The sequence below is a fragment of the Otolemur garnettii genome, unplaced genomic scaffold (assembly GCF_000181295.1).
Source record: "Otolemur garnettii isolate 467f Iridium unplaced genomic scaffold, OtoGar3 scaffold00019, whole genome shotgun sequence".
Lineage (NCBI taxonomy): Eukaryota > Metazoa > Chordata > Mammalia > Primates > Galagidae > Otolemur > Otolemur garnettii.
Genome location: NW_003852414.1, coordinates 19861359 through 19876784, shown reverse-complemented (window position 1 = coordinate 19876784; position 15426 = coordinate 19861359). Strand labels below are relative to the sequence as shown.

Genomic DNA, 15426 nt, shown 5'->3' with positions numbered 1-15426 from the left:
CTTGAGCCCAGGAGTTGGAGGTTGCTGTGAGCATGATGCCATGGCACTCTACCCAGGGGGACAGCTTGAGGCTCTGTCTCAAAAAAAATAAATAAATAAAGAACAAAGCAAACTCTAGTACTAGCCTAAGAGAAAACTTAGAAGTGTGATACAATAAGGTGTGTTAACGATTAAATCATTAACTCCCAAGAAGTAGTAGTAAGTGACATAATACGAGAAAAGGGCAGTTTTTCATATTATTATTTTCAATGATAGAATTTAAAGGTTGTTTAAATTCCTCAGACTCCAATTTGTTGACTTTACACAAAGTCTTTGTTACCTCCATTCCTAATCGAATATCTTCCAAAACTCCATCCACAACATGGATGCCAACGTCCTCTTGGTAGAGCACGAGTCCCGCTAAGAGGTTGGCTACACAGTGAATACTGTTATATTTCACATTCCAGATGTTTATCATACAACAAATAACATAGTCTTTCACTTCTTGGTCCTGCCAGGGTAATTTTCGCATCTGTCTCAAAACCTAAACAAAAAGAATTTTGTTTAAATTATTAAGATAAGCACACAGTGATCTGACCAAATAACATAAAAATTTATCAAGAGGACAGTCAGAGAAATTTTGAAGTTGAAATACTGTAGAGATCATCAGCCTCTTCTCTTCAGAAACAGAAAACATGACAATTTCTAATTACGGCAAAATTTATTCTGATTTTTCCTAAATCTTTACATAATCCTCCTAAACTTCCTAGAGTTTTCAGGTCTTCAGTCTAATAGTACACAGTCATTCATATACTCAGATCACTGAAAGAAATAACAACGGTTTAGCAAAAAAAAAATAACACATTCTCCTTTGTGCATCATGTGATGTCAATAACATAATTTTAAAAAAATCATCAACTTCCAACAAATAAATAAACCCAAGGTCAAATGGTTAAAAGACCATTAAAGAGGGAAAACACTACATCAAGACCGACATTGTGTGACAACTTCAGCTTCTTGGTGTATAAAATGGGTGACAATGAAAGTACTTACACTTCATACCTTATTCTGTAAGGATTAGACAAGTGAAAACACATTATAATGCTCCATAAAAGTTAGCTATTACTATTTCAAAAATAATAAAAAAAATGAGAAGAGTTCTATCCATAATCAAAGTCTTTCCATTATTATTCTGAATAAAACGGATACTATTAGCAGAATGCAAAGTATCCATCTCTACTCTACATCCACAATCTTTCTTTTTTTTTTTAATAAATTATATTTTACATAGATTAGTTTATTTGTAGCAATTTTTTGTTTGTTTTGGTTTTTGGCCGGGGCTGGGTTTGAACCCGCCACCTCCGGTATATGGGGCCAGAGCCCTACCCCTTTGAGCCACAGGCACCGCCCCACAATCTGTCTTTCAAACACCAAATGTGTTCAACATCTTCTCCACTGTATAAGCCTTCTATACAGTACAAACTTCTATCCAATTCTAAAACTGTTTTAAACAACCACTGCCTCAGACTTGGGAAGTTGGTTTACATTTTCAAAGCTATACTGTCATTCTTTTTTTTTTTTTTTTTTGAGACAGAGCCTCAAGCTGACCCCTTGGGTAGAGTGCTGTGGCATCACAGCTCACAGCAATCTCCAACTCCTGGGCTCAAGTGAGTCTCTTGCCTCAGCCTCCCAAATAGCTGGGACCACAGGCATCCGCCACAACGCCCGGCTATTTTTTTTTTGGTTGCAGCCATCATTGTTGTTTGGCGGTCCCAGGCTGGATTCGAACCTGCCACCTTATGTGTATGTGGCTGGCGCCTTAGCCACTTGAGCCACAGACGCTGAGCCTATACTGTCATTCTTTATTACCTTCTATACTAAAAAGAAAAAAGCTCTACACTGTACTCTATGTCAACTTGTAGAATTCACCAAGAAATGTTTTTTTTGTTCAACACATCTTATTTAAAAGTAAGGAGTTTAACAGAGTAAATACAATAATTAAGATAATAATAGGTCAGCTGTTCTTAACCTTTTCTGGAAATTGACCACTGTTGAGAATCTAACAAAAGCCACACACCCTCTCTAGAAAAATAAAGATAGTCACGGACATTCAAAATTATGAAATTTCAGAGGGATCACAAGCCTCCTGAAGTCCAGTGAAGGTTAAGATTCCCTGAATTAAAGTAAAATACTTATGGGCAAATGCATTATAGAATATTAAAGTAATAGTTTCAAATACAAACACACAAACATAGAATCAAAATTAAGTTTAGTAGAATCACTATTTCAATTAGAGTAAGTTATTATTATAGGGAAACAACACCTATGTCCCAAACATTCAATGCCATTGAATGAATGCTTTCTTCAGACAACTTGTACAGAAACATTTCAGCACAAGGGAACTATCACGAATCTCAAGCTGACTCTACTATATGATTTCATTAAGACTTACCTTCTCGGTGGTAACCTTAGAGAGATCTTTGTACAGAAGTTTCCGGACGTACTCCTGGAGAGGAGGTCTTTTCTTTTTCACGGTTTTCTCGGCTGGAGGTGGGTTGCAGTAGTAATATGCATTCTCTACCATTGTGACATACCTTGCATCAAGATGCATTGCTTGTTTTTTTCTCATCATTTGCTCCTAAAATAAAAGTCCAAATTTATTAAAACACTTTAACTCTAATTTCTTTATTCCTAAATAAAATTCTATTTTCAGTGATTTAAAATTTCTAGATAAAGGTTCAGAGAGGAAAAAAATAATCACTGGTTGCATCTAAGAGAATATAAACACAATTATTGCTACACCCTTACCCAATTTTATAATGCATTATTAGTCCAGCCACACTCAGCCTTAGTTTCATCCAATGAAATACTCAGAGACTTTGCTGCAAATGTAACTTATCCATCACCATACAAACTCTAAGGAAAGCAGGACTAGAATACATGAGTGACTAACATTAAGGACTAAGGATATAAACAAAGGTGTGACTCTAGCCCTGGCTGTTCCAGACATAACAACCAAGAGTAAGTTTGTTCTCTAGGCTTCACCACACAGTGTTATACCAGACAAATCTGACAGTCTCTACAGACAAGAAGACTAAAAGCCGCCAAGGTCCTTCAGCTTCTTTAGGGTTGCTATCAACAACTCCGAAGAGGGAACTAGAAAACGCACATTTGTTTACTCATCATCTGCCTCACGGTATCTCAGCCTCAACCCTGTTGACATTTTAGAACAGGTAATGTTTTTGTTGCGGGGACTTTTCTGTGCACTGTGGGATGTTTTGCAGCCAGGCTGGTCTCTATCCACTAGGTGCTAGTTCACAACTACTGACTAGTTTAAGATCTTCAAATAGCACTAGTAATTCTTAGAACAGTGGCATAGAAAGCATTAAGATCACTGAATTTATCCCGTCTTTCCAGAAACATTTTATTTGGTACTTCCTACTCTAAGCACTAGGCCAGGGGATAGAAAATCGACAGTGAACAACACACACAAGATTCCCACCTTCATGAAGCTTAACAGTCTGGTGTAGGAAGACAGAACATAAACAAGTCAACAAATAAATTAACTGTTAGTCTTTCCAGTAATTATAAACAGTAGTATGAAGTAAAATAACAAGTACTAAGATGGGGAGTAACAGGAAACCTGCTTTAGTTAGGAGTGGGTTAGGCAGGGAAGGCCTCGCTGAGAAAGTGACACTTGAGCTAGGATTGGCTGAAGACCCTCAGGAAGAGCACTCACAGCAGAGCAACAGCAAAGCCAGAGGGCTGAGGCCAAGAGAGCGGGATATGGCCCAGGCCCTGAAGGATGACCAATGTGGGGGACATGGAGCATGGAGCAGCATGGGAGGTGGGGGCGGGGCCTGCTGCACACCACAGGAGTGAGAATCCTGGGTTTAAGGGTACAAAGGGAAGCCACGGACCAACATCAAGCAGATGTTGTGGAATGGGGTGTTGGTGATGGCAAATTTCAAATTTTGAAAATATTACTATGCATGTAAGCTCAGAGAGGGCAGAGGCTGTATCTGATTCATTGTTGTCTACCTAGAATGTGAAACAGTGCCTGGCAGGCATAAGTTAATATTTAATGATATATGAATGAATGAATGAATGGTTAAAAGCACATTAAATCTTTCCACGGACTGCTTTTCTTTACAGGTAAGACCATGAAATACTGGGAAAAACTTTTGCTATTTATAAATTCAACAGTGGAAACTACATGAGAAAACTACTCTTTCACCTCTGTATCCCAAAGGTCCGGCACAGAGTGTGCATTCAGTAAATACTATAAAGCCAACAGGGCAGATCTTTCCTGACTCACTGAGTCTGGCCCAAGTACCCTTTCTGGGCTCACAATAACTGCTGCAGACCTCTGCTGTGAAATTTACAACACCGTGTTAGAATATACGTTTAGTTCTCACTTGTTAGGTACGAACCACTTTGAGGAGGGCAATTATATTTCATTTCCTAAAATCATCTTCCTTGCCCAGCTGTAATACCCCTGCAGAACTGAGCTTAGTGCCTGATACATAGGAGGAAACCCAAAACTTACTGATTATCAAGGCTCCTATACAAAAATCAAGAAAATCAATAATAGCCAGGTGTGGTAGTATACATTATATGCCTGTAATCCCAGCACTCTGGGAGGCTGAGGCAGGAGGATCGCTTGAACTCCTGAGGGCATGGTCAATCTGAACAAGACCCTGTCTCTAAAACTAGCTGGGTGTTGTGGCAGGCACCTATAGTCCCAGCTACTCTGGAGGCTGAGGCAAGAGGATCACTTGAGTTTGAGGTTGCTGTGAGCTATGACACCACAGCACTCTACCAAGGGCAACAAAGTGAGACTCTGTCAAGGGAAAAAATAATAATGATAACAACACCTAGTTGCTTTGCTGTTAAGAAGGGGAAAAGAGGCTCAGCGCCTGTGGCTCAAGTGGCTAAGGTGCCAGCCACATACACCTAAGGTGGCGGGTTCGAATCCAGCCCAAGCCCGCCAAACAACAATGATGGCTGCAACCAAAAAATAGCCGGGCGTTGTGGCGGGCGCCTGTAGCCCCAGCTACTTGGGAGGCTGAGGCAGGAGACTCGCTTGAGCCCAGGAGTTGGAGACTGCTGTGAGCTGTGATGCCACGGCATTCTACCCAGGGCGATAGCTTGAGGCTCTGTCTCAAAAAAAAAAAAAAGAAGGGGAAAAGAAAATTGGTCAGGTAGGAAGCAATTTGGTTTTCAGAAATGCTATGTCCGTCCATAGCACAATGATTCATAAATGTCTTCCCTACCAAAAATAAGTAGAGGATTCATTATAAATAAAATATGTGCATTAAGGCATGGCACTTGCAGCTCAGTGGTTAGGGTGCCGGCCACACACACCTGGGCTGGAGGGTTGCAACCTGGCCCAGACCTGCTAAACAACAACAATATGACAACTACAACAAAAAAATGGCTGGTTGCTGTGGCAGCTGCCTATAGTCACAGCTACTTGAGAGGTTAAGGCAAGAAAATCGCTTAAGGCCAAAGAGTTTGAGGTTGCTGTGAGCTGTGACGCCATAGCACTCTACGGAGGGCGACATAATAAGACTGTCTCAAAAAAAAAAAAAAAAAGAAAAAGTGCATTAAAAATAAGTTAAGCTTTCCCAGTGTCTGTATTATACTTTTATATGCAACGCCTCATTTAACCTTAGCAGCCTGGGCTGAAGAAAAACAAAAATTTTTTCTCTTGTTACAATACCAGACTTATATTTAGAATGACCACTTTATGATTTATGTGACATGAGCCTCGAGAAAATTTGGAAATCAATTCCATTTGCTGGCCTTCGCATTAATGTTTTTTGTAAACAGAACACAAATTTACATGTGTTTCTTTGTTTTAATCTCAGCAGAAGTACCAGGCAGATGACCAGATTCTGAAAGATTAACTTATCCCAAAAAAGTGACCCAGTCAAGCCTTGTAACAGCAACCCTGATATCATGGCAGTCTACCCCAGGGATTTCCAACCACAGCTCCCTCTTGCACCACATACATTTGCTCTTTCTCCCCTCAAAGGCCACAAGCAAATGCTTACATATTGTCAAGAAGCAAAACTTAATTGCTCTATAAACTCGATGACCATTCCAACATCCTAATTAGTTTAAGAAATAAGCCAGACAGTTGGTTCATGCCTATTATCTCAGCACTTTGGGAGGCAGGAAGATCGCTTTAAGGCCAGGAGCTTGAGACCAGCCTAAGTAACACAGCAAGATCACCATCTCTATAAAAAATAAAAAATTAGCCAGGCGTAGTGGTGCACACCTGTAGTCCCAGCTACTTAGGAATCTAAGGAAGGAGGATTGCTTGAGTCTAAGAGTTTGACGTTGCAGTGATCTACAATGATGCCACTGCGTTCTAGCCTGGGCAACAGAACAAGATCCTATCCCCAAAAAAGAAAGAAAAAGGTTCACTCCCAGCTCAAATTTCCAAGCTTCCATTTTATTTATAAATTTTAAAATTTAATCCAATATTTGTAGGTTTATATTTTATGTACTTATTTGACACATTATTGATGGCTTGTGATGTATTAAGAACATTCACAAAGAAGGTTCTAACATACTAGTATTAAGAGTGCTCATCCAGCCTGAGGAAGAGACCTGGTCTCTACTTAAATAGAAAAATCAGCCAGGTGATGTGGCAGGTGCCTGGAGCCCTGGCTGCTTGGGAAGCTGAGGGATGAGGATCACTTGAGCCCAAGAGATTGAGGTTGCTGTGAGCTATGATGACAACATGGCATTCAACCCCAGAACAAGAGTAAGACTTTGTCTCCAAAAAAAATAAATAAATAAGAGTACTGTTCATTTGCATTATGTGTCAAAAGTTTTACAGGAATAACTTAATTCCCTTTTATGACACTGTGAATTCACTGGTAGCCAAGTGAGAAGAATTTCTATTGATCTCCAGAGATGGCAGCTCATATGTATAGAAAGTTACAACTTAGGTAGAAATATCTGTATTATATGGCAGAGCAAAATCACCAGCATGGATCAATATTTTTAACCCCTGAAGTACATGTAAATCAAGAACCTCCAGCTCTTACCAGGATCCTCAGCCCTTACCAGAAGTACACTGGTCCTCAAGTGAGACTCTGGAGATCTGAAAAGAAACCGTCCGCATGTCTCCAGTAGAGTACATGCCATTTCAATGTGGTGATGAGAAAAGTCTGACAGAAGCATCTGCAATAATAAGAATGATGAAAAACTACAAAGATAACATTTCAATCCTAGTACAGAAAGAAAATATTACACGTCTAATGTGGGTAACAACTTAAAAACTATCAGTTGTTAAAAACTGAGCCTACCTGTTGGGCATCTCGTGTGTGACACCATAAAATTTTTACTCAAAAACTTCAACATAATGTTTTTCCTTCCAGAAAAACACATAGTCGAAGCCCTTTCTATATTATTAAATGTTATGCATTCACATGCCACATCCCCAAATATTGTCCCAGTGCCTTTTTGTTTTGTTTTGGTCTATTTACTACTTTTAAAATTTTCTTCTACAAAAGTATAATCTGTATGAAATTTATAAACACAAAACATACCAGGAAATGTTAGTACTTATCCTCTCAATCTTTCATGCATATTTTCTAAGCTAAAACAGATTTAGACATTTCATTACAAATTTGGTTTTTCCGGCTTAATGAATATATATATGTATTTTTTGGCCGAGGCTGAGTTTGAACCCACCACTTCTGGCATATGGGGCTGGTGCCCTACCTTTTTGAGCCACAGGCACCACCCATGAATATTTTTTTCATGCCTGTTTTTATCTTTCTATGACATGATTTAAAAGATACCATGATTACATAACATAAGCTAGATTAAAAGTTCTTCATTCTTATTTGTCATCCAAATTGTCTCCCATTTCTTGCTATAAGTTGAGTATCCTTATCTGAAATACTTGGGACCACAGGTGTTCTGGATTTCAGATTTTTTCAGATTTTAGAATATAGTGTTTGCTCATAAATAATGAGCTATTTTGGGGGTGGGACCCAAGTCCAAACACAAAATTCCTTTGTTTCCTTTAAATTTTACCACTCAGAAAATTTTCACAAGTCCTCTTACAAAGGTGTCTTAGAGTTTCCCTAACTGGACTTAGCACTGTACCAGTTTTCTGAGATGCTCACAGGTTTGAGAAACTAAATCCCTAAAATATTTACAGTAACTATTAATATTTTAAGTGCTCTAAGAAATCATGCAGTTAAGAAACTTTAATTTTGTTTCACGCCAGGTGTCTGAAATGTATTTGAATCTGTGTGATGGGTTTTGTGTATTATACCTATTATCATCCAAGGAAATCAAACTGACAAAAGAATTTGTTATTCAGAAAAACCACCCTAATAAGGGAATGATCAATTTCAAATGCAGAAGAATTATTCCTCCTCTTTTGTGTCAACCTTACCACATATAGCTAACCAATTACTATTGCAAATTGATTTCTAATTTAATTCCACTGTGGATAGAAAACATAATCTGAGTAATTTCCACCTTCTCAAATTTGCTGAGACATTCTTTATGGGTGATTTTGGCAAATGATCCAAGTGCATCTGATGAGATTGTAAATTCTGCTGCTGTTGGGATATGGTGTAAATTAGATCAAGGTTGATAATAGTGTTGTTCAAATTCTGAGTGTATTTATTGATTTGGTCTGCCTGTCCTTTAGGTTATTAAGAAACGTTTTCAAGTCTCTCCCTATGTTTGTGCAGTTGTACACTGACTCAGGGAGGTAATACTGACCTCTTCATCATACCAAACCATCCTTCCTTATTGCTATTAATAATTTGGGCCTTAACATCTACTTTGTCTGATAACAGTGAGTGAAGCTAGCTCTTTGGATCAGTATTTGCATGGTATATTTTCCCTTTTTAACTTTTCTCATCTTTTATATGTAAGATTATCTCTCTAATACATAACACACAGTTGTTATAATTAAGTCTTATTTTTTCAGGCTTCTACTTGATGTATTTAGTCCTTTCAGGTTTCATGTAATTACTGAAATAACTACGCAATGTACCTAACATCTCACTATCTGTTTTCTAGTTTGTTCATCTATTTAATGCTCCTATGTACTCCTTTCTTGTCCTCTTTTGGATTATTTCACTTTATACACTACTTACAACTAAAACTTTAAACTTTTCTATTAAAAATGATCAAATAATTCACCACTAACCTTTAAACAATGTAATGTATCATTTTTTGTGAACATCTTAAACTTAGTTAGTTCTCCAATAAAACGAACGGTTTTATTTTTTGTTTCGATATTGATCTGGTCCTTTTTTCGTACCTACAAATTAAGAGAAAAAAGATATTGCTCAGATAATCAACATTTTGAATCTGTGATAAGAATTGTGACTTTAACACATCTGAATTCACTCTCAATATTTTAAATAAATTGGGTATCATTTCTTGCTATATTCAAATTATTTTAAGGTAAGGAAAAATTTACTCTCTATAACAAGAGTCCCAAGATGGCCTCTACAAAACAGTTCCATAGTCAAATAATCTGGGGGAAACGATGCATTTTATCAGCTCAAAGAGGCCCTTAAATAAAGAAGCCTGCTTAACATAAGTGAATGTTTCTCAAATTTATTTGGCAACACAAACTTTCTTCTGAAACATTAGCCACTATCAGCAAACACCTTATTAAATTTATATTACAAGAAACACACTTAAGAAAATGCTGCATTGAAATATGAATGCCAACTTATGCAAAAGTGACATTAAGGTACTGTAGTTACAGTACAGCTGGTGTACTGTAACTACAAACTATGTTGCATTTTTTATTATAAATTCACTATAATGAAACATCCAGCATTATCACTGTTCTTTTCTTTATCACCATAGTTGTATGCTGAAGTTCAAATCCTTTGTAAACAAAAGTTTTCTACTTAGGCATACATTTTTTAAGAAATACCAAATGCAGGGGGCGGTGCCTATGGCTCAAGGAGTAGGGTGCCAGCCCCATATCATATACCAAGGTTCAAACCCGGCCCTAGCCAAAAAAAGAAAAAAGAAATATCAAATGTAAAAAAAAAATCCTACTGCAACAATGTGAACAGACACATCTAGGTAAACGTAATTGGATTTATCCTCAGAATTCCGTTTTCATCTAAAAACTAAACCTATAGTCAAGAAACTTTTTTTTCAGCTTTTGGCCAGGCCAGGTTTGAACCCACCACCTCCATTGTATGGGGCCAGCGCCCAACTCCTTTGAGCCACATGTACCGCCCTCAAGAAAACTTTTATTTGAACAAAAAGGACCATTAATACGGTGGTGCCTTGAATTAGTTTAGTGCTATCTTTTTTTTTTGAGACAGAGCCTCAAGCTATCCCCCTGGGTAGAGTGCCATGGCTTCACAGCTCACAGCAACCTCCAACTCCTGGGCTAAAGCGAGTCTCCTGCCTCAGCCTCCCAAGTAGCTGGGACCACACGCGCCAGCCACAACACCCGGCTATTTTTTGGTTGCAGCCGTCATTGTTGTTTGGCGGGTCCGGGCTGGATTCGAACCCGCCACCTTAGGTATATGTGGCTGGCACCTTAGCCACTTGAGCCACAGGCGCCGAGCCAGTTTAGTGCTATCTTTTCAGGATACTATTGTATCTTATTTTGTCCATATGACAACAGTCTGAGAAAGGAACAGCTGTTATTATTCTGTTTTTGTTTTTTTTCTGAGACAAAGTCTCACTATGTTGCCCTCAGTAGAGTGCTGTGGTGTCACAGCTCACAGCAACCTCAAACTCTTGGACTTAAGCAATTCTCTTGCCTCAGGCTCCCAAGTACCTAGGACTACAGGCACCCACCACAACACCTGGCTATTTTTTGCTGCAGTTGTCATTGTTTTAGTTGGCCTGGGCCAGGTTTGAACCTGCCAGCCTCAGTGTATGTGGCTGGCACCTTAACCACTGCTACAGGCACCAAGCCTGCTATTCTGGTTTAAAAGTTAAACCAAAGTAGGACAGAAAGCTGTCAAATGACTTGATTAAGAACTGATACTAAGGCTTGGCTGGATTTAAACCTCTGCTCCATCACTTCCACTTCCTGGCTGTTTCTTAAACTCTGTGGCTCAATTTCCTTATCTGAAAAATGGGCCCAATAGGTTTGCTGTTGAGTCTTAAATAAGTTAATACACACAATGCACATAAAACAGTGCTTGGGATGAGTAAGGGTTCAATGAATAACAGCTATCATTAATCCTATCCATCCGTGAATATTTGCATCACTTGTACATGGGCAATAAATAAATGTTTACCAAAAAAACCCAAAAAACTTTATATATGTGTTGCAATGAAGTCAAATAGCCAAAGTTCTACAGTCAGAATAGGTGTGCTCCTCTGGTGATTGGTAATACATATAAATTTAATTATTTGGTTTTAATCTAAATTTCAGGTACTTCTAGCAAATGAGTTGCAAGTAGCATTTTTGCTAAAGGCAATTGATTATGTAAGCAAAATCTTACAATCACCCTCAACAAAGAGTGTTTAACAAAAACACAAAGTTTAACAAAAACTCTTCCGACATGCCAACACATAAACTATAAGGATTTCCTGGGCCTTCCACTGACCACTTTCCTATAGGAAGACTCTCCTCTCCAGGCAAGCTGGCCCCTCTATAAAAGCCAAACAGACACTCACCCAAACAGCCTGCTTACTGTCCTCCCATCTGCTCATTTTGTTTTACAAGAATCTTATTCAATCATTCAACAAACTTTTTTGAAAATCTATTGTACTCTAAAACACAAAATCAGTTTTAAGTCTGTTCGTTTTATAAGTAAATTTTCCTTGCTATAATTTTTTAAAATTTTGTGGACCAATGATCTCCAAATCAGAGAGGGTTTTACAAGACCCTTGATCTACTCAGATGTGGTGGGGGAAGAAGCTGAAACTTCTATGTATGTCTTATTTCATACCTTTTCTTTTCTTTTTTTTTTAAAGTTTTACAAAAAACATTAAATATCTGGTACAACAGCAAACATATATAATTTTTTAAAATTGTTTGGGATTCACTGAGGGTACAAAGAATTAGGTTACACTGATTGCATTAGTTAGGCAAAGTTCTTTTTTTTTTTTTTTTTGAGACAGAGCCTCAAGCTGTCACCCTGGGCAGAGTGCCGTGGCATTACAGCTCACAGCAACCTCCAACTCCTGGGCTCAAGCGAGTCTCCTGCCTCCGCCTCCCAAGTAGCTGGGACCACAGGCGCCCGCCACAACGCCCGGCTATTTTTTGGTTGCAGCCGTCATTGTTGTTTGGCAGGTCCGGGCTGGGGATTCGAACCTGCCACCTTAGGTGTACGTGGCTGGCGCCTTAGCCGGTTGAGCTATAGGCGCCGAGCCGCAAAGTTCTTATAATTCCTCCCCTCCACCTCCCCTCTGCCTCATTCCCTGCCCCCGACTTTGGATTTGAGTTTTTCTCTTATGAGGGTGTGTATTACATCATCTACTGCCATCACATTAGAATAAAGTACACTGGATTCTTGCTTTGCCATTCTTGTGATACTTTACTAAGAAGAATGTGTTCCAAGACATATAATTTTAAAATGAATACACCTGTATTAGGGATATGTGGCCAACCTAATGTAACTATTAAAGAAGCTTCATCAAAAAAGTTGAGAGCCCACCAATTTTTAAAAGTCAGTCAGTGAGGGTAATTTACTTACATTTAAATAAAAGCTGTCCCCTCCATTTATTAAAGAAGTAGACCCTACTGAAAATTCAGAGAACTAAAGGAAAAAACATCCTTCATAGTCCCACCATCTAAAATATCCCAACAGTCCCACTGTTAACAAACTTACGTATTTCCCTACTTTCTAAGTATTTTAACATGACCATAAATTTATTTTATGTAAGATTTTATATCTTGCTTTTTTAAAAAAGCACTTGTTTTATGACACAAAAACTTTTTTGTAAACACCATTTGTAATGATCCCGTATCATTTCAGCATTGCGTCTATATAGCCATTTTATTACTCTACTATTGGGCTTTTTGATGATCAGTTTTTCCCCAGTATAGGTTCATGATATGAATAAAGCTTTTCTGGCATACAGAATTGTTTACTTAGTACAGATTCTTAGAGTTGTCCAATGTTTCAATGACTCTAAGGCTCTTGAAATACTGCCAAACCACCACTCCCAATTCATTTCTATTACCTTTACTAATCTGTCTTGTCAAATAGATAAAACTTTGTTTCAACTAGAACTTCTTTTTTTTTAAGAGATAGAGTCTCACTCTGTTGCCCTAGGTTGAGTGCTGTAGCGTCACAGCTCACAGCAACCTCCAGCTCTTGGGCTTAGGTGATTCTTTTGCCTCAGCCTCCTGAGTAGCTGGGACTACAGGTGCCTGCCACAACACCCAGCTAAGTTGTTGTTGTTGTTGTTGTTGCAGTTTGGCTGGGGCTGGGTTTGAATCCGCCACCCGTGGCATATGGGGCCGGTGCCCTACTCACTGAGCCACGGGCGCCGCCCTTAACTAGAACTTCTTTTGAGAGTGAGAATGCATACAGTTTTGCTAACCAGCTTTACATCATAGCTGAGGTTCTTCTAAGTAGGGGGCAAATATGATCGGAATATGGCAATATACTAGAGCTAAGAAGAAGACAGAGGTAGGAAAACCTCGTTCAAAAGCTACTGTCATAACTGCAGCTGGGGAAACAACACAGCGGCAGCAGGAATGACGAGAAGAGGCTACACCTGAGGTGCTTTAGAAGGCAGCACTAATGGAATCTCTGCCTCCTGAACTAGAGGTAGTTCTCTTCCCAATTAGGCAAAATGTACTGTAAATTTACAGAGAAATTAAAGAAGTAGATTTGAGGAAATAAAAATTAAGACATTTTTAAGAAGAACATAACAAGCCTGTTTTCTGAGCACATTTAGCTAGAAGTACACAATAACGTTCTCAGTATCAGGAGACAGGTTCTCGCAAGAGATATATATATATTCATTTTATAAGTAAATTTTCCGTGCTATAATTTTTTAAAATTTTGTGGACCAATGATCTCCAAATCAGGGAGGGTTTTACAAGACCCTTGATTTACTGGGATGTGGTGGGGGAATACATGTGAATTGAAGACCAGGTAAAATGTACTCCATCAAAAAAAAAAAAAATGGTAAAGGAAGAAAGCTTAGAAAATTCTAACACATGAATTCACCCAGAAAGAAAAGGTGAAGGAGATTAAGAATAGCGTCATTAAGTAAGAATGAGGAAGAAGTGGAGGCACAGACAAGATAATCATTACAATAATATTTATGAGCAGATACCGTGTGAAGAACTGTATATGCATTATCTCATTTAATGCTTAGAACAGTCCTATTTTAAAAGATACAACTGGCCAAGAGTAGTGGCTCACCTCTTTATTCCTAGCACCCTGGGAGGCCAAGGTGGGCGAATGCTTGGGCTCACAAGTTTGAGATCAGCCTGAGCAAGAGCAAGATCCTGTCTCTACTAAAAATAAAAAACTGAGACAAGAAGATCACTTGAGCCCAAGAATATGAGGTTGCTGTGAGCTATGACACCAAGACACTCTACTGAGGGCAATAAAGTGAGACTGTATCAAAGATAAATAAATAAATAAAATAAAAAATAAATAAAAGATACAATTATTATCTCCAGTTAATAGACATGGTGACTGAGGTTTAGAGCACTTGAGAAACTTGGTCAAAGTCACAGTGCCAGCATGTGGTGGAGCCAGAATGACAGTGTCATACGAAGCAGGAGCATCCAGCAGTTTAGAATCTGAAGAGACATCAACAACCAAGCAATGAGGAAACACTGTCGGTCTCTGCCGGGGGAGAGCAGCTATCACAGGGAGTCAAAGGGCGCAGGCACGCGGAAGTACAGACAAGCAGACTCTACAGCACCTGAATACGAAGAAACGGTAAGACGACAACTGCAGGGGAGTAGCGGTGTTGAGAGAAGTTTTTTGTTGTTATTTTATTTTCATTTGAAGATGGGTGAGCACCAGGCACTGAGCATACTTATGGCCTAACAGGAAATCATTGGCAAAGTGCAGATGTGGCCACAGGGAAGGACAGATCGTGGGGGAAGTAAAGAAAATCAATTCCTTCAAGTGTCCTCTCTTCTCTTCCCTGAGAGCAGTGGTCCAAAGCATGCTCCTGGAATTCTCATGCCGTGCATTTCCCCCATTTACAATGAAGCACCGCAGCGGTTATAACAAAAACGCCAATTCTCCAACTCCCATCTCAATTTTCAAATGGGAGAGAAGTACACATCGAAAATGGTCTTAATTTTAGGTTTTTCATGAAAAGCACCAATTATGCTTCCTCCAGCAACGTCTGTTTTAATTTGGAGTTTGGTTGAGGAGTACAGGCATGTAACTCAAATAATACACTCGTACTGTCACTGGTAAAACAGTGGTGTGTACAATGGGGTTAAATATAGCAAGAATATCAGGGCTTCTGATGCATCAG

The 15426-nt window shown here is 38.8% G+C and overlaps 1 protein-coding gene across 1 annotated transcript in view; it reads right to left on the bottom strand.

Moving 5' to 3' along the window:
- Nucleotides 1–15426, bottom strand: part of UPF2 (UPF2, regulator of nonsense mediated mRNA decay) — a 100538-nt gene that overhangs the window by 38617 nt on the left and 46495 nt on the right. The window contains exons 10-13 of the mRNA XM_012803360.2: nucleotides 9176–9289; nucleotides 7063–7179; nucleotides 2432–2617; nucleotides 320–523 (exon numbers count right to left, since the gene is read on the bottom strand). Of these exons, the coding sequence (XP_012658814.2) occupies nucleotides 320–523; nucleotides 2432–2617; nucleotides 7063–7179; nucleotides 9176–9289 (621 nt within the window). The remainder of the gene's footprint in view (nucleotides 1–319; nucleotides 524–2431; nucleotides 2618–7062; nucleotides 7180–9175; nucleotides 9290–15426) is intronic.